This window comes from Anticarsia gemmatalis, chromosome 22 (assembly GCF_050436995.1).
Source record: "Anticarsia gemmatalis isolate Benzon Research Colony breed Stoneville strain chromosome 22, ilAntGemm2 primary, whole genome shotgun sequence".
Lineage (NCBI taxonomy): Eukaryota > Metazoa > Arthropoda > Insecta > Lepidoptera > Erebidae > Anticarsia > Anticarsia gemmatalis.
Window position 1 is genome coordinate 1,368,989 of NC_134766.1, and position 15,710 is coordinate 1,384,698.

General features: G+C 34.9%; 3 protein-coding genes across 11 annotated transcripts in view; 2 read left to right on the plus strand and 1 right to left on the minus strand.

Moving 5' to 3' along the window:
* Positions 1–1,281: 1,281 nt before the first annotated feature.
* grsm (probable aminopeptidase NPEPL1 granny smith protein) lies at positions 1,282–12,019 on the plus strand. 8 transcript variants are annotated; one of them, XM_076129353.1, is made up of 12 exons: positions 1,282–1,455; positions 4,308–4,471; positions 5,359–5,541; positions 6,087–6,246; positions 6,722–6,891; positions 7,287–7,514; positions 7,868–8,013; positions 8,268–8,332; positions 8,497–8,588; positions 8,862–9,038; positions 9,516–9,629; positions 10,061–12,019. In XM_076129353.1, exons 2-12 carry the CDS (start codon positions 4,316–4,318, stop codon positions 10,163–10,165), a joined length of 1,596 nt encoding a protein of 531 aa, XP_075985468.1. In that variant the 5' UTR covers positions 1,282–1,455; positions 4,308–4,315; the 3' UTR covers positions 10,166–12,019. The 8 variants fall into 8 exon arrangements, with proteins under 8 accessions (XP_075985468.1, XP_075985464.1, XP_075985465.1 ...); XM_076129349.1 differs by lacking the exon at positions 1,282–1,455 and adding an exon at positions 1,483–1,622; XM_076129350.1 differs by lacking the exon at positions 1,282–1,455 and adding an exon at positions 1,483–1,622 and having other exon boundaries at positions 9,519–9,629.
* Positions 12,020–12,215: 196 nt separating this feature from the next.
* The window catches only part of LOC142982559 (coactosin-like protein), a 32,933-nt gene continuing 29,438 nt past the window's right edge, over positions 12,216–15,710 (minus strand). For both annotated transcript variants that reach the window (XM_076129112.1, XM_076129111.1), the window contains exon 5: positions 12,216–12,938. In XM_076129112.1, the coding sequence (XP_075985227.1) occupies positions 12,822–12,938 (117 nt within the window). In that variant the 3' untranslated portion in view covers positions 12,216–12,821. The remainder of the gene's footprint in view (positions 12,939–15,710) is intronic.
* Positions 13,099–14,670, plus strand: Orc5 (origin recognition complex subunit 5). The gene has a single exon (XM_076129110.1). It carries the CDS (start codon positions 13,212–13,214, stop codon positions 14,601–14,603), a length of 1,392 nt encoding a protein of 463 aa, XP_075985225.1. The 5' UTR covers positions 13,099–13,211; the 3' UTR covers positions 14,604–14,670.

Sequence of the window (15,710 nt, forward strand, 5' to 3'; positions counted from 1 at the left end):
AAATCAAGTCTTAAATATTTTAAGATCTTTCTCAAATATTTAAAGACTAATGGCGGAATTGACAGACGTCAAACTATGCGGGTATTTAAAAAAAATAACTATCAAAAGTGACGTTTGACATTTCAGCCCATAGTTTAGTAATGGAAGTCTAAATAAAATGTTGTATTGTTCGATTAGATAGATGAATAATAATACAAATTATATTAATTGTAATTTATTATTATTTTGTGTCATAGACTTTAAACGGAAACATATAGACCTCAGTAAAGAGCAATATTTTACTATTAAGTTTCAATAGTAATAAATAGGATAGATTATAAAATTATCCCTCAGATAAGTATTGATTAGAGGGAATCTGACAGATCATACTTATTATTGTTTGTTACCTTGGTCTATGAGATAGGTACTTGCCAATGTCATTAAAACGCAATTGAAACTGGTCAATAACTTTTACAGTATATCCATAACCAATATGGTGGTCAAAGTTGGGTTTCGCATTAACTATTACACTACTATCTGTGCTACTAACCTCCAAAAACAGACAAGACTACATCTCAAAAATATTTTCCCTCCAAAACATTTCAATTGGCTTCCATTACACGCATCACTTTTATTTGACCGGCTTGCTGCACCGCAATGGTTTCCCGTCGACATTGTAAACTTGTATAAAGCTTAAGTAAGGTAAGCTACGCGCGCGGTTAACGTTTGTTATGTCGTTCTGTTCTGTAGCTCATAATGATGAAATTATTAAAGGAAAATTCGATTTATCTGTGCTGTTTTATTTTTAGTTTTATTTCCCTAAATGATTCCTCATCGATAGAGATTGGCATTAAATATGAAGAAAGTCGTCCCCGTCGAATCCCAGATGAGTGATGGTTGGGTTCACCGAGTCGTAGAAGAACCACGACAAGGGGATCATTGGAGGCACTATCGAACAAGAAATGCTGCATTGAGGCTGAAACAAGATTTCTATCAAAATTTTAATCAAGTGCGATTAATTTCTATTCAATAGGCGCAGTTTCATTGCACGCTTATTTACTATCATAATTATGATCAAAATGTCGCACTAAACGCAACACGAAACGTACTCCGTTCAGAAATTAAGAATATCTTGAAAATATATTTTATTCAAATATTTTAATCTTTTGGTGGATAAGCTTGAATATATGTCGAATTTATTAATTATCAATTTCTATAAAGTCTTGCTTTTTTAAATTAAATCATATGTACAAAGTAAAATTACAGTAAAACGATGACATTTCAGTTTAATTCGTTACGGAACGAATACTTCCAATGATTTGGCAAGTTGTGAGAAAGTGAAACACTTTCTTTACAACGAAAGTAAACAATAAACCGTTTGTAATTATTTAATTGAAACTGATAATACTATTTAACAATCCTTGATGCGTCCTACACACTAACAAAACATCTGAACAAGAGAGAACGTGTAAAACGGTAAGTGATTTTAAAAGTTAGCGGTCGTCGACCGAAGTTAGTTTATGCTAAAAAACCTTGTTTGTGTTGTATATTGTCATGTAGTAGTGTTATATAAGTAATCATGATGTTGTTAAGAATATTTAATACAAGTATAAGTGTAATTAAGCAATCCACATATGTGTCAGGTGAATAACCTATTCATAATTCACTGTTTGTCCTAATTTGCGTATATTTAGACACGTAAGACAAATATCTGGATAGTATCAAAGGTATACGGGACACGAGTTTGGTATTTTTCATAGTTTTATGAATGAAAATAGGGTAAAGTTCACTTTAATCTGGATAACTGCAGGATATGAGTCATAAAGAAGTGTTTGTTCAAAATGTATAGAGTATATATTTACTTTTTTAAGTGGTGTCAAAGAGGGCATCTAGTATTGAGGTTGTTATCTAAACCAGTCAGTAATTTAATACTTTGTATATCCAGATACTCATATTCTAATCAGATGTAACAGTAATAACATGCATAAATTGAAAGATAAAATCTCTGACTTGATTATCTGCATTTTATATAATGTCTAATAACCTGTAAATTGATACCTAGTTATCACTAAATGTTAGTTTATTTACCTCTAAACATATCTAGAACAGTGCCAGTGAATCCAGTGATATACAAACTATTCTTATTTCAAAGATTTTTATTAAGTTAAACATGGCTGTTATTATTACTATTTTCTAAAATAATAGTACTATAATACTGGTTTGTGTTACTCTACTAATACAAGAAAGTTATAAATGAAACTTAACAATAATAACCACTTTTCTATTTGTACTCACAATTAACAAACTAACCTATTTTCCATAATGGCCTCCTTTAATTAAAATTTCTTTGTTATCATGACTTTTAATTAACATTTGATACTTACACTTACCTAGAGGCTCGAAACTATAATTTGTATAAATATGTCATATACCCACCAAGCAAATGAAAAAATGAATTCTAGCTAAGGTTAATTAAGTACTTTTCAGTGTATTTATTTGTCATGTTTACAAAACTCATATTATTACTGATTTCACTCTTAGTAACCCCTAATCAAGAAAAAATAATTTGTTAAGCTAAGTAATAACTTACATTATTACTTTCTTTATTTACCTAGATCTGGAGCTCCTGGGCAACTTGGCTATTATTATATCATGTTAGGTAAATAATAGCACACATTCAGTCACATTTTTACCAAAAATACAAGCAAAACAAATCTTGACTGAAATATTATTTAAACAACACAACTGTTACTACAAATTACAAAACTACTATTCTCTATATATCTACAAAATAATGGCCTAGAGAACATTTTATGACTACACAATCTTTCTTAGTTAATGCATTCTCACAATAGATTGTTACTTTTGACTTATAGCAGTACTAATTGATTCTGTTTATTACATTTGTACATACTAAATGTTTTGTGTCCTATAATAAACCTTCAGACTGGCTAAAGTGTAGGGTGAGTGAGGAACTAAGTTTTAAAATATTTAATATTACTGCTGTATTAGACTTTTTTGCATTTGTCATTATTAACTAATATTGTACGATCGTTGGACAAAGGTCTGCTGCAAATCTTAAAGACACACTTGCTCAGCAGGGGGTTAAAAAAAGTAACTATACTAAATCGAATACTTTCTGTTCATATGTGTTATAATGGATTAAATTTATATTAGTTGATTTAACAAGTAAGTAACTTGAAAATAATACAAAGTTTTATGAAAAACAACATTATGTCTTCTTAAAATTTTTTTTTTTACAGACAGTTGTTAGAAGGCCACATTTTTCAAATTGAGCCAACTTTGTGGACAAAACTTATTCAATAGTAATTTATTCAGACATCAGTCAGACATTCTAATTACAGAATCACTAGCATACATCTTTATCTTCTATTTACCGTTACACACCTACAGTCTTATAAAAACATCTAAATAGATTATATCTTATCGCCATCCAAATTACCAATGTCACATTCAACATTATACAGTAAAAAAGTTGACACCTACCCAGACTGCTTTTTTTTTGTGGCTATATAAGTCATAGACATTAGTTTCAACCAGTATTTTGTGGTGTAAAGGTGTATGATGCATCATAAGTTGTTATTTAGAAATGGAAGGTGTAGATTGCAAAGTAAATATTTTTTTTAAATTTATATTTGAAGTAAGAATGTAGTGATACTTTTTGTTGAGTGCATTTAAACTTGTTGATTAGTGTAACTTGAGCTCTCGTGTTGAGTGAATATGGTCACAAGATGCAATGGTTTTTCTAATTTCCTAACTTTTGGGTGGTGTGGCTAATAATATATCTGTGTGAACTATAGTAATAGAGCATTTTACCTTTACTTGAATTGCTGGACGATTCGCGTGGTCAGTGGTCGCTGATTGATTTGCCAACTTCTACTGGAATATTTCTAACTAGAGGTCGCCTGCGACTTCGTCCGCGTGAAAACCCTTACCGTGTAAATCCCGACCTTTCGGGAACGCCGTGATAAAAAGTAGCCTCTATGTTATTCTAGGTCTTCAACCATCTACATACCAAATTTCAACGTGATCGGTTCTGTAGTATTTTCGTGAAAGAGTAGCAAACATCAATTCATACATACTCACAAACTTTTGCATTTATAATATTAGGATATCAGATGTATCATACCCATATATTATAAAATAAAAAAAACAATAGAATTGATTTACTGCATACACTAACTATACCATAAAGCTGATTGTGGAGGTGCCTAGTTACAACCAAACAGTCAAAATTAACCAAAAAAAAATTAGATGTAAGTAGATATTATTATCACTGAGTCTTTAGTTCTTTTTTCTTTTTCCAGTTCGCAGTATGTCGAACGCATCGGTGAGCATCAAGTTCCGCTGGGGTCTGTCGCCGTCAGACCCCGAGCAACAGCCTGTGCTGTTTGTAGGCCAGGCTGCCCATCTCAGTGCACTCAGCTGGGATGATGTGCGCTGCAAACTTGAACCTAGAGTTAGTGAGGAGGTAAGTCAATATTATCTTTGTTCTCTAACTATTGTATATTGATCATTTTCAAAGTCATATATCTTTTATTTCTACAAGTATTTGAAAATGTATTCTTTTTAAATTTTCCACCGTTTCTTAAAAGATCTTGCTTCTGACAAGAAATTTATATGTAGCCCTTTTTAATTTCCAATTTATTTTGGATAGAGAGAGGAATTAAGGTTTGAGTTCAAATATCCTAGCTAAGTATGGGTAAGGGACTTTGCAATAGTGTTAATTACTTAATGCTGTTATATTTGTGAATGGTTTTGAATATTCACCAAGTTTTGAAATAAAAAATCATTATGGTATGATTGTGTTTAAGTTGTTATTACTGAATTATCCCAAGTCTATTATATCATTAAAATGCATTTAAGTCTAAAAAATATCATCTAATCTATTGCTAGACATTGTGAAATATGTAGTTTTTTAAAGGTCAATTAAATCAATATTAGATGCTATCTTTGTTTTAAGTTGAGACCACAAATTCCAATCGTGTTTTATTTTACCAATGGTCATAAATTTCGGTTCCTAACATTAAAGCTTAACAATCTATGCATATAAACGTAATCCATTACTATTTACTGGTTCCTAAAACCTTCCTATACTAGCTGACCCGGCAAACGTTGTCTTGCCATATAAATAAAAAAAATAGTGTCACTTAGGGGTATGAAAAATAGATGTTGGCCGGTTCTCAGAACCTAGTCAATATGCTCACAAAATTATATGAGAATCGGTCAAGTGTCAAGCCGTTTCGCAGGAGTACGGTAACTAACATTGTGACGTGGAAATTTTATATATAAGATTACTATTTCCTAATATCTGTGTAGTACATGGACTATTTTATGTGACGTGTGTGATGTGTCCAGGCTTGGCGTCGCGGCGTGCAGTGCGTGACGTCGTCCCCGGGCGACTCGGTGGAGCTGTGGCCGCGCGGCGCGTCGCTGGCGTCGCTGCCCGCGCGCCGCAGTCGCCACGCGGCGCCCGCACGCTCGCACGCGCTCGCCAAGATCGTGCGCGCCACGCAACGTTCCACCGACGAGTCTATTGTGGTAAGTAACTCCTCTGTCCCACCATATTTTTATTCTTCTTTTTGTATGGTTAGTGGTCAACCTAGTGTCAAAGTTGTTCAAGCCGCTCGAAGACCTTTGACGTGGTTTAACTACTGTTATCTTAACAACCGGGACCGACATTTTTTTACGTTCCCTCCGAAGCACGGAAACGCCCAGTTCAAATACCATTGCGGTCACAGATCGTTTACGAACCGTTGAGCACAACTGCTTGTTTTTATTCTAAACTATGTAAAGGTGAAGCTTATTGAAATATTCTGATGTTGATTGAAGAATTTGATAAGAGAAGAAACTGATGGTTGGTTACTGCACTAATAACATAATATTGAACTTGTATATTGTACATATATTTACTACCGCAGTATCAAAGGCCTCTTATTGTGAAACTAAGTTGTCTGCGTCTTACACTTAATCCTAACAACTATAAGCAAAATTATAGCTTTCGTCTGCCTTTTACCTACCTACCTATATATAGTATTTCATCATGTCATAATACACATTAACTTACAAGTAACGTGTCCCCACAGCTAGTATGTCGCAAGCGCGACGTGCTGGCGAGCGCGGTGTCGATCGGGCGCTCGTTCCCGCTGTACCACGCGCGCTCGGCCGCCGCGCCGCTCGGCGCCGCCGCGCCCCGCGCGCGCAGCCTGGCCGTCGAGATATACCTCGTGCCCGACGAGAAAGGTGGTAAGAACAAACACCATACACTTTACTACATACTATACTTTATATGCGCTTATTTATCGCTGACAATTAATATTCTACCCAGCGTGATTAACAAACAAATAATCGCTAAAACTTCTCGGTATTGTTTGTATCATCCTTTGAAACAAGTCCGGCAATTGAAGCACTCCAAAATTGGAGTAGCAACCTTACTAATTACGAAACAAAATAACAGTCACCGAATCATTCAAAAGTAACGTAAAACCAGTACTATGTCAAAATATTTCTACCGTCGGAAAGGTTTCTTAAAAGTCGGGAGTATCGCCAGGATCGGCGGTACATAAATGGCGCAGTAAAAACTGTACCTTGTTGTATGTGGACAATGACTGCACACAGTGTATATCATAATTCATAACGGGATATAATATCCTATCAAAAAGAACCAATCTTCTTAAAGCACGACTATCTAGCCAAAACTCAAAATACCAACATTTTTCAGACGGTGAATCAGAAGAGGAAGGTCTAGCGCCACTTGACCCGGCGCTGTGTGACGGAGCCCTATCAGCCGAGGAGCTGAGCACGCTGCAAGATGCTGCTGACGCCACGCGCCTCGCCGCACGGATCACTGACACGCCGGCCAATGTCATGGACGTTGATAAATTCATTGAGGTAACTATCCTTATAAATGTAAATTGAACTAAGTCTGATATAAACCCTCTCTCTTTGCCTATTTGGTTAATAATACTTTGAAATCCTTTGAGAACTGTTTTGTAGAAGTCTTAAGCATTTTTGTGACTGTGATTTCTTACACATGTATTATTATAATCATTAAGATAAATCATTGGTCTTTGTGTGATAAGTACTTGGGTTCAAATCTCAAACCCGAAGCTGCTTGCTTTAAAGAGCTTAGCTAAAGCTGATACTAACTATTACACTTTTGCTTTGTGTACAATATATCAGCTTGTGTTTTATTCTGTTTAAGTGTTGATTACACTTATAAACTTACTTTCAAATTTCAAACTTGAATAAAATTCAATTGTTTTATCTTGTAACTTTCTTTACAGGAAGCATGCAAAGTAGCCAAGGAGCTAGACATCGGTGAGCCGACCATCATCCGCGGCGAGGAACTGAAAGCGCGGGGCATGGGCGGGATCTACGGCGTGGGGCGAGCTGCGGCCACCCCGCCCGCCCTTGTGGTACTGTCGTGCACTCCACCCGCGGCCACTGAGACTGTGGCGTGGGTCGGCAAGGGCATTGTGTATGATACCGGTGGTCTTAGCATCAAGGCTAGGGTAAGTTAATTCACACCATACTTAGTAGAAAAGGTTTACTATTTGACGCATTTTGAAATGAAAATAAATTCTACTGCATAAAAACTACTGTAAACGGTATCCTATGTTAATCCAAATTATAAATAGGTTAATAAATGTAATTTTAACGAAAAAGAGTAACTTTGTTAGTTACAAACATGCATACATCTCTCCATCCATCCATACTCAGACATTTTCGCATTTATAATATTAGTAGGATAACCTCAATTTTTTAGTCGTATGGTCAGTGGTCAACCTAGTGTCAAAGTTGTTCAAGCCGCCCGAAGGCACCAATCAGTATAAATACCAAAGTATTAACATCTCTTTCTTTGCAGACCTCCATGGTGGGCATGAAGGGTGACTGCGGCGGTGCTGCAGCAGTGCTGGCGGCGTTCGCGGTGGCCGTGAAGGCCAAGCCCACCGTCAACCTGCACGCCGTACTGTGCCTCGCTGAGAATGCCGTCGGACCTAATGCTACCAGGTACACAGCTTAATCTTTATATAGCAACTTTTTTACGTGCTTTTCGAGACACTTAGGTCTTAACCCTCTATTATGGAAGTTTAATCCTGGGCAATCAACATAAACAATTAGAATTAACTTTTTGATGTGTCACTGAAATTTTCATAATGATAATATTCAATCGTTGTCCACATTTTGAATACTTGCTTTAAGAAGCTTAATGTTTAGTTTGATCATGTATTTTCATATTAAATTTTTTAATGTTTTGTTGACAGGCCTGATGATATCCACCAACTGTATTCAGGACGCACTGTTGAGATCAACAACACTGATGCTGAAGGTATGAATATTTTAAATATTACAAATTTAACTATATTTTTCCATATATATATTATCTTATCTGCAATGTTATTACTTATGTTTGTTTTGTGTATTTACGTTTGTATTACTTACGTTTGTAATATTGAATGGAATATATTATGTATAAAACTATGTTTCTTGCAGGTCGTTTGGTTCTGAGTGACGGTGTAGTGTACGCGTCGAGAGATCTGAAAGCCGAAACTATTGTAGATGTCGCCACATTGACTGGAGCACAGGTAAGCAATGTTTTCTGTCTAGTGATTTAGATTGTTATACATATTTATGACCGTAGTTGTATAGTGGTATTAGATAACTGGTTGAAAATTAAGTAAAAATTTTCGCTGTTGAAATCCACGTAAGTTTTGATGTGTCGCCCTCCTTATTTTACAGAGTAACCCGTTATGCCTACATTGATACGTAACAAAGTTTAATAAATAATTACTATTTTCAGTAAAAACTTTATATTATGTTTTAAAGAGCTGATTTAACACTAAGTTTGTTTGTTGTAGGGTACAGCGACGGGCAAGTACCACGCGGCGATCGTGTCGAACGACAGCCGCCTGGAGGCGCAGTGCGTGGCGGCCGGGCTCGTGTCGGGCGACCTGGCGCACGCGCTGCCCTTCGCGCCCGAGCTGCACTTCACCGAGTTCACGTCCTGCGTCGCCGACATGAAGAACAGCGTCGCCGTAAGTACCTCCTTGTAGGGTTACTTAGCTAGTTAGATTTGTAACTGATGAGGAATACAAAAAATAACGGGTACACGATCGTTATGAGACTAAAGAAGAGCATCTCAGTTTATCACTCTCATGACATTCTCTCTCATCGATTTATGAAATGAGTGAGGATAATATTAAGAGTATAACAAACTTAAAGCTTCTTATTGTATAGAGTTTAAAGTCAAGAAAACAATTAGACTAGATATTACAAATTAGTATTTTCTAGTATTACTGGTGATAACAATCTTTTAAACATTTGGAATTATTAATGAATGCCTTTCCAACCTATAAACTTTTAATTTATAACCTTTAGAGAAGACAATTCTATGTAATATTATTTACAATACTAAACTAGGTATCAAAAACTGGTAATAAATGGGAAATCCTAGAAAAGTGTCAAGTGTATAAAAGTAATGGTATGTAGTATAAAGTGTGTCACCCCGCCAGCAGGACCGCAACAACGCTCAGCCATCATGCGCCGGGCTGTTCATCCTGGCGCACCTCGGCTTCGACTTCCCCGGCAAGTGGCTGCACGTCGACATGGCCGCGCCCGCACACTGCGTATGTATACCTTCTTACTAACTTATTTTATTGTTACCCTGTACTGGACAAAAGCCTCCCTTTTTGTTTTTCCAATCATCCCTATTGCCTATTTTTATACTAGACTTTAATTTAATTACATTAACAATTTAACAGATTCTCTGCTCATTTTTTGATTAATTTATCTAATGAATTAAGAATTACCGTCCTAATTTTTTAACTCAAAAAGTTGTTGTTACTTTTAGAAATGCTTATTTTAATGTTCACCATATAATGATCTCGAACGTAGTGCGTACAGCTAATCTACGGTCGTTTTAATACATTATCCGCACTTTACCTTTTAAAATATCAAAATTATTCATGAAATAAAAATATCTAATGTAAAAAATCTCAACAGTTATTTTGGTTATAAGTTGTATGTAATTCTATGTAATTTTATTGTGTTTTCACAGGGTGAGCGCGCGACAGGCTACGGCGTATCCCTGCTGTCGGTGCTGTTCGGCGCTCACACGCACAGTCGGCTGCTGCGGGCCCTGGCGCCCGCGCACGTGCTCTGATACACCAGGCGCATGCTCTCATAACTCACCACATACCTACCTGGTAGTTAACATAACATGACTCTAAGTTCTGTGGGACTAATCAAAAATTTCCCTCTTTCGACTGTCTGTATTATGCTTCTATGTTATCTCCGATAATGCAGTACAGTACACGCAATCTAACTTGACTGGCTTGAAGTTAGGCATAAGAGAACATTTGCCCAAGTAACGGTTGTAACCTCAACATTTAGTTCCAAAAAATGTCATCTGCGCAGCTACTGCTGCTAACTTCAAATCAAGATAGAATGCACATATTGTACTTGTATGTGACCGAATTATCTATAGCAATGTCGATGACAGACAGTTGATGACAAACGTTTATAAAATCAACAGTTGTTAAGACACCTGTGACTTAACATCGAATACTAATTGGCCTTTATGTTATGTTCACAAAATATCTAGTTAACACCAGGTAATAAAGTTTGACTGAGAGAGAAACCTAGTTAATAAATAAATAATAATATAATAACTGAAAAACTCTACACACTACGTGTTCATAATAAAGATATCATTATTACCTTACAAGTTCAAGATCTTAACTTTAAATCAATTACATTTGTGATTGTGTGTTTTTTATACTTTCTATTATTATTATTTTAAGTGAATTTTAGCATTATGATAAGCATAATAATTGTTTTAAGAGAACATCAAAGAATGCTAGCTTATCCTTAGTTTAAGTCATTCAAGTATATTTCGAAATGGTTATGATAAATTTTACTGCCCTCTTGGCTTAGTGGAGACAGCTATGCGTCGCAAAATTAATAGATTTGGCCCTTGAAAATTGATTACAACTTGATTATTATCTAGTAAATAACACGCCTGTAGCCATTACTAAAAAGTCTTACGTGAGTTATATCGACATAGAGGTTGTATAATGAATTTATATTAACTAAAATAATAAAATATTTACATAGTTAATCGCTAGTACTGCAATCTTAACGATTGGTCGCAATAATAACTAGAATTAAAGCAATATATGTACAATAATTGTTATGAAGAGTTGTTTACAGTTACCTCCATTGTTAGCTGACAATATTGAAAAGGAAACGCTAAACCGTCCTCAGCACACATGCTTTTTTACCCTTATACACTAACAAGTATTTTAAAACGATTAATTCATTGTTATAATCACTAATACCTAGATGTCCTTTTCTGTTGATTAAAAAAATCGCCACCATATTTGTTTTTCCCGCGCAACAACTTTTTTTTTATAGGCTGATGGTCATTCAGTTTCATTATGCCTATTCAGAAAATGTTAATCCTAAATGCTTTTAATATGTTTTGAAATAAATAGCAATAATAGCCTTTATAGTCTCAGAATGTTATTCAATTAGCGTAAATATACATAGTTAAACTTTATATTGTTGTTAAAATATGTATTTACAGAGGAATGCAATTATTAATACTTTGTCAGTTTATTACCTACTGTTTTGTAACAGGTCTTTAGTCCTGGCTGGTTGACAGCGGAAAATAATATAGCAATATAGCATAGTGGAAAGCAATGCCTATTTAAAGGTTACGATACGACAAAGATAATTAAAATTTTTAATATTCTTCTGAATTGGTCTCTGCAAGAGTAATTAAGGTATCGTGGTGTTATAATAGGTATTAATGTTCGCTGTTTTAGCTGCCTTATGAATCATAGTTCAAAATGTAATGAAAAGCAATATCTATATCTTAAGCCTTAAGAATTCAGAACACCTACATAGTTTATAAGTTAAAATGTGTTCGTCAGAGCCAAAACACTAAGCCATAATATTTTTGTAATCATATAACAAGCATTTAGTTTGAAGCAATAAAGTATAATATAACATGTTCATAGATTTTTATTCATCTCTAAATAGACCTTATATGTTAAACCTTTTTGCATAATATAAATTGTATATAAAATATTATGCTATTTTACTTGTCGTTTAATGACATATAGTCCTAGTTTTTCAGTGTGCCTTTGAGATAGTGACCAATAAGAACACCGAGGTTTCTGATTGTAGGAGAAAAATAAAATGCATAGTTATGTTTGGTTAATGTATGTATTTACTTCAATTCGTTTACCAATAATGCTGGGTAATAACACTAGTCAATGTATATAAAAGCCAGTTAAATCCAAATACTTTTGTATACAATACATTGTAAAATTTCGACTCAGTAAAATACAGGTAGACAAAATAATAAATGCACTTATCGCGCCCTATACATGGCAACATTCACTAAAGATTTTTTGGCAAATCCTTACGTTACATTATCGAATATAATTGCACAATTACTTTAAAAAATAAATTATTGAAATATTACAATTTCACTAAATAAAAATACAATCCAATATCAATTTAGTAAAAAAATAAATAGGTATCTTTCGGCCGAAACAGCATAAAATGACTACTGCAAAACTTAATCACACCGGTATAAAAAAAATAAAAAATAAAAAGCATGTCCTACTATAAGAAAAAACAATTTTGGGCCTGATAATGGCCTATTATTATTAAAAGAATTACAATCAATCCTTTGATTTTGACTGAGCTCCGCTAACACATTTCCATTATGTTTAAAAGAGAGGTATTGAATTAAAATCAAAGCATTGATATGTTTTAGGATAAAGGCGGATATTTTATTGTGCAATTCATAAATCCCTGATCCCAGTCCCGTAGTTTGCTCCGCCCGCCCTGTTCAGGGCGTCTTTGAATTGATCGATGTCTATTTCGGATTGATTTTCCAATTGTAATTCCACTGCAAAATTCTGAAAGATGAAAAATTTATATACATGAATAAAACATCATTACCAAACAAAATAATTTCTCATTTTTGCGAAATTATATAACGAAATTAAGTTATATAGTGAAATGAAAAATCAGCGTTATAAGACCGCACCGCTGCGCTGTAAACTGGCGCGGTAAGCGGCGCGAGTTGCGCGGGAAACGGAACGTCAAACGTCAACCCCAGCAACGGTCAACTGTCAAAGTAATGTGAGTGAGAGGTTGTTTATAAAAACTGGACAAATAAAATTATCAAAATGGAAGAAATACAAAACAAAGTGCCATGTCGTGAAGAACAGTTGAACGACTTGTTTAATCTGCTCGGTGAAGGTGACGAATGTTTGCCTTGTTCTATATTTATCAGCGGTAGTATGGCTACCGGGAAAACTTTGTGCGTCAACTCCGTACTACAGTATTTGAATTACAAGCACGTTATTATAGACTGTATCGAGTGTTATTCACCTAAAATAATGTATGAGAGCATCCTGTCCGGGTTAGAAGATGAGGAAGTTGAAATTAAATGCGACTCTTTGATGGATCTCATAAATAGCCTAAACCGGCGGCAAGACACAGAGACTGGTTATGAACCCGTAATTATAGTGTTCGACAGGGCGGAGAGACTTCGCAACATGGACCATAACATAATGAGCGCGTTCTTACGATTGCGAGAACTGTGCAACTTGAACATCTGTACCATCTTCATTACACATTTAGTTTATGAGAATTTCTACTTCAAAATGGGAGTCAGAGAGCCGATAAAGTTATTCTTCCCGAATTACAACAAAGAAGAGTTGTTTAAAATTATATTTCTACAGCAAAAAGGTTTCATACGTCATCTAAACACAACTTATAATGTTGAGGATGATATAAAATATCAGTTAGATAAACCAGAATTGTTTGCAAACTTTCTGAACGCCTTTCTGAGTGTATTCTACAGACCATGTCGAGATCTAATAGAATTGCAACATATGGCATGTGTCAACTTCACAAAATACTGTGAACCAATCATTAAAAATGAAATGCAAGCTACAGACTTAACAAAGTTATGGCGACACATATCTCCCGTACTGAAGGCTAACTTAGAACTCCTTTATTTACGTATCAGTGAATCTAAGCCTACAAACCCATCACCAGGGAAAGAAAACAGTGATTTAGATTACCGTCCAAACAATAATTTTGAGAACACACTGAAAGAGGAACTCACATCAACAAAGACGTTTGCTCAGAGCTTTGAACTTCCATACTATGCTAAATACTTGCTTATAGCTGCATATTTGGCTAGTTATAACCCACCGAAAGAAGATAAAAGACTGTTCATGAAGAATCATGGAAAGCAACGCAAGAGATTACAGCAAGTGAGGGCCAAAGCTAAGATAACGGAGAAATTGAACACACAACTTGGTCCTAAAGTATTCACTCTGGACCGTTTACTGGCAATCTTCTACGCAATACTTGAGGAAAAAATTGGCCTCACAAGCAATTTGCTGGCACAAATAGCCACTCTAGTTGAATTGAAGTTGATTGCGGGCAGCAAAGAGATTGACTTGGACACAGCCAAGTATAAATGCATTGTCGGTTACGATTTCATTTCAGCTGTTGCACAAACTGTCGGTTTTAATGTTAGGAAATATTTGTATGATTTCATGTGATATGAATATTGTCAATTTTGTATTTATTTATTGTCTTTTTATATAAAGTTTTTAGAGGAAATGTCAATGATTTTGTTTTTATTCCTTTTAACCATTTTCAGAAACTAGCGACATCTTGTATTACTATCAATATTTTTGGGCAACAACAGCTAAATTATACCTAGGTTCAAATGTAAAATTGTTCAGATTAAAAGTGTTATTTGACTAGGATTTAAAAATCCAAATCACGCGAAGGCCCTTTCCAGTGTCAACAATGTTTTTTCTCTCTCGAATCTCTCAGTTTCTTTCGACATTATGCCATAAAAGGTCTAGTCCTATCGTATTTTGAATCTGTTTCCCAGGTGTCGAAAATTTTACTGCCCATGCCATGGGTCCCACACACCACAAGCTACTTTGTCAGCGTTACGCCTGACTTCACCTAACAAAATAGATATCCTAAACTATTGAACCAGTCCCGTTCGAAGCGTACCTTTGACATTGTCCCGCGCATTAGTCACGGTCGTAACCTTTCGTCCTGCTCGATCGACCAACGTGACTCATGCTGCCGTCGTAAATGTAAACACAGTAACTTAAGTTACTGTGTTTATAGTTTGTTTAGTTCTTTGGAATCAGGAGACCGCGGGCTATTTGAGAAAGTTTTCGGTTTGTTTGTACGATGGATAGTTACCGAAATACATTAAATAAAAACACAGTATTTTTACAAAAAAAACATTTTTTTTAATAAAAAATACAGTATCTGCGTTATTTTAAATTAAATAACAGTATCTCACTACTAACTGTGTTTTTTTAACGTGAATAGATTTTAATTTTTCTTTTTTTGCTTGATTATAACACGGCTTCTTCAGTTACTGTGATTGCGTATAAAATATTGTTCAAAGATAAACAACAAATACTTGAATAAATCACAGTATCTCATTTACTGTATTACTGATTTTATACGTATTTCTAAGAAACATAGTTATAACACAGTATGTACATACTTACTGTGTCGTAATTCCCCTAATGTTAATATCTTTACAAAGTTACAACACAGTAATAGGTAAAACTTGGTTACAACACAGTAACCGTTGAGTTACCGTGTTGTAACTTAAAAAAGAAAAACATATT

What these genes read in the sequence shown, in the direction of transcription:
- Orc5 (XM_076129110.1), top strand. Translation starts at nt 13,212, where the DNA reads ATGGAAGAAATACAAAACAAAGTGCCATGTCGTGAAGAACAGTTGAAC.
- grsm (XM_076129349.1), top strand. Translation starts at nt 1,559, where the DNA reads ATGATGTTGTTAAGAATATTTAATACAAGTATAAGTGTAATTAAGCAA. An exon ending in CCACATTGACTGGAGCACAG is followed by an intron (nt 8,589 to 8,861) that starts GTAAGCAATGTT and finishes TGTTTGTTGTAG; the next exon opens with GGTACAGCGACGGGCAAGTA. An exon ending in ACATGAAGAACAGCGTCGCC is followed by an intron (nt 9,039 to 9,515) that starts GTAAGTACCTCC and finishes TCACCCCGCCAG; the next exon opens with CAGGACCGCAACAACGCTCA.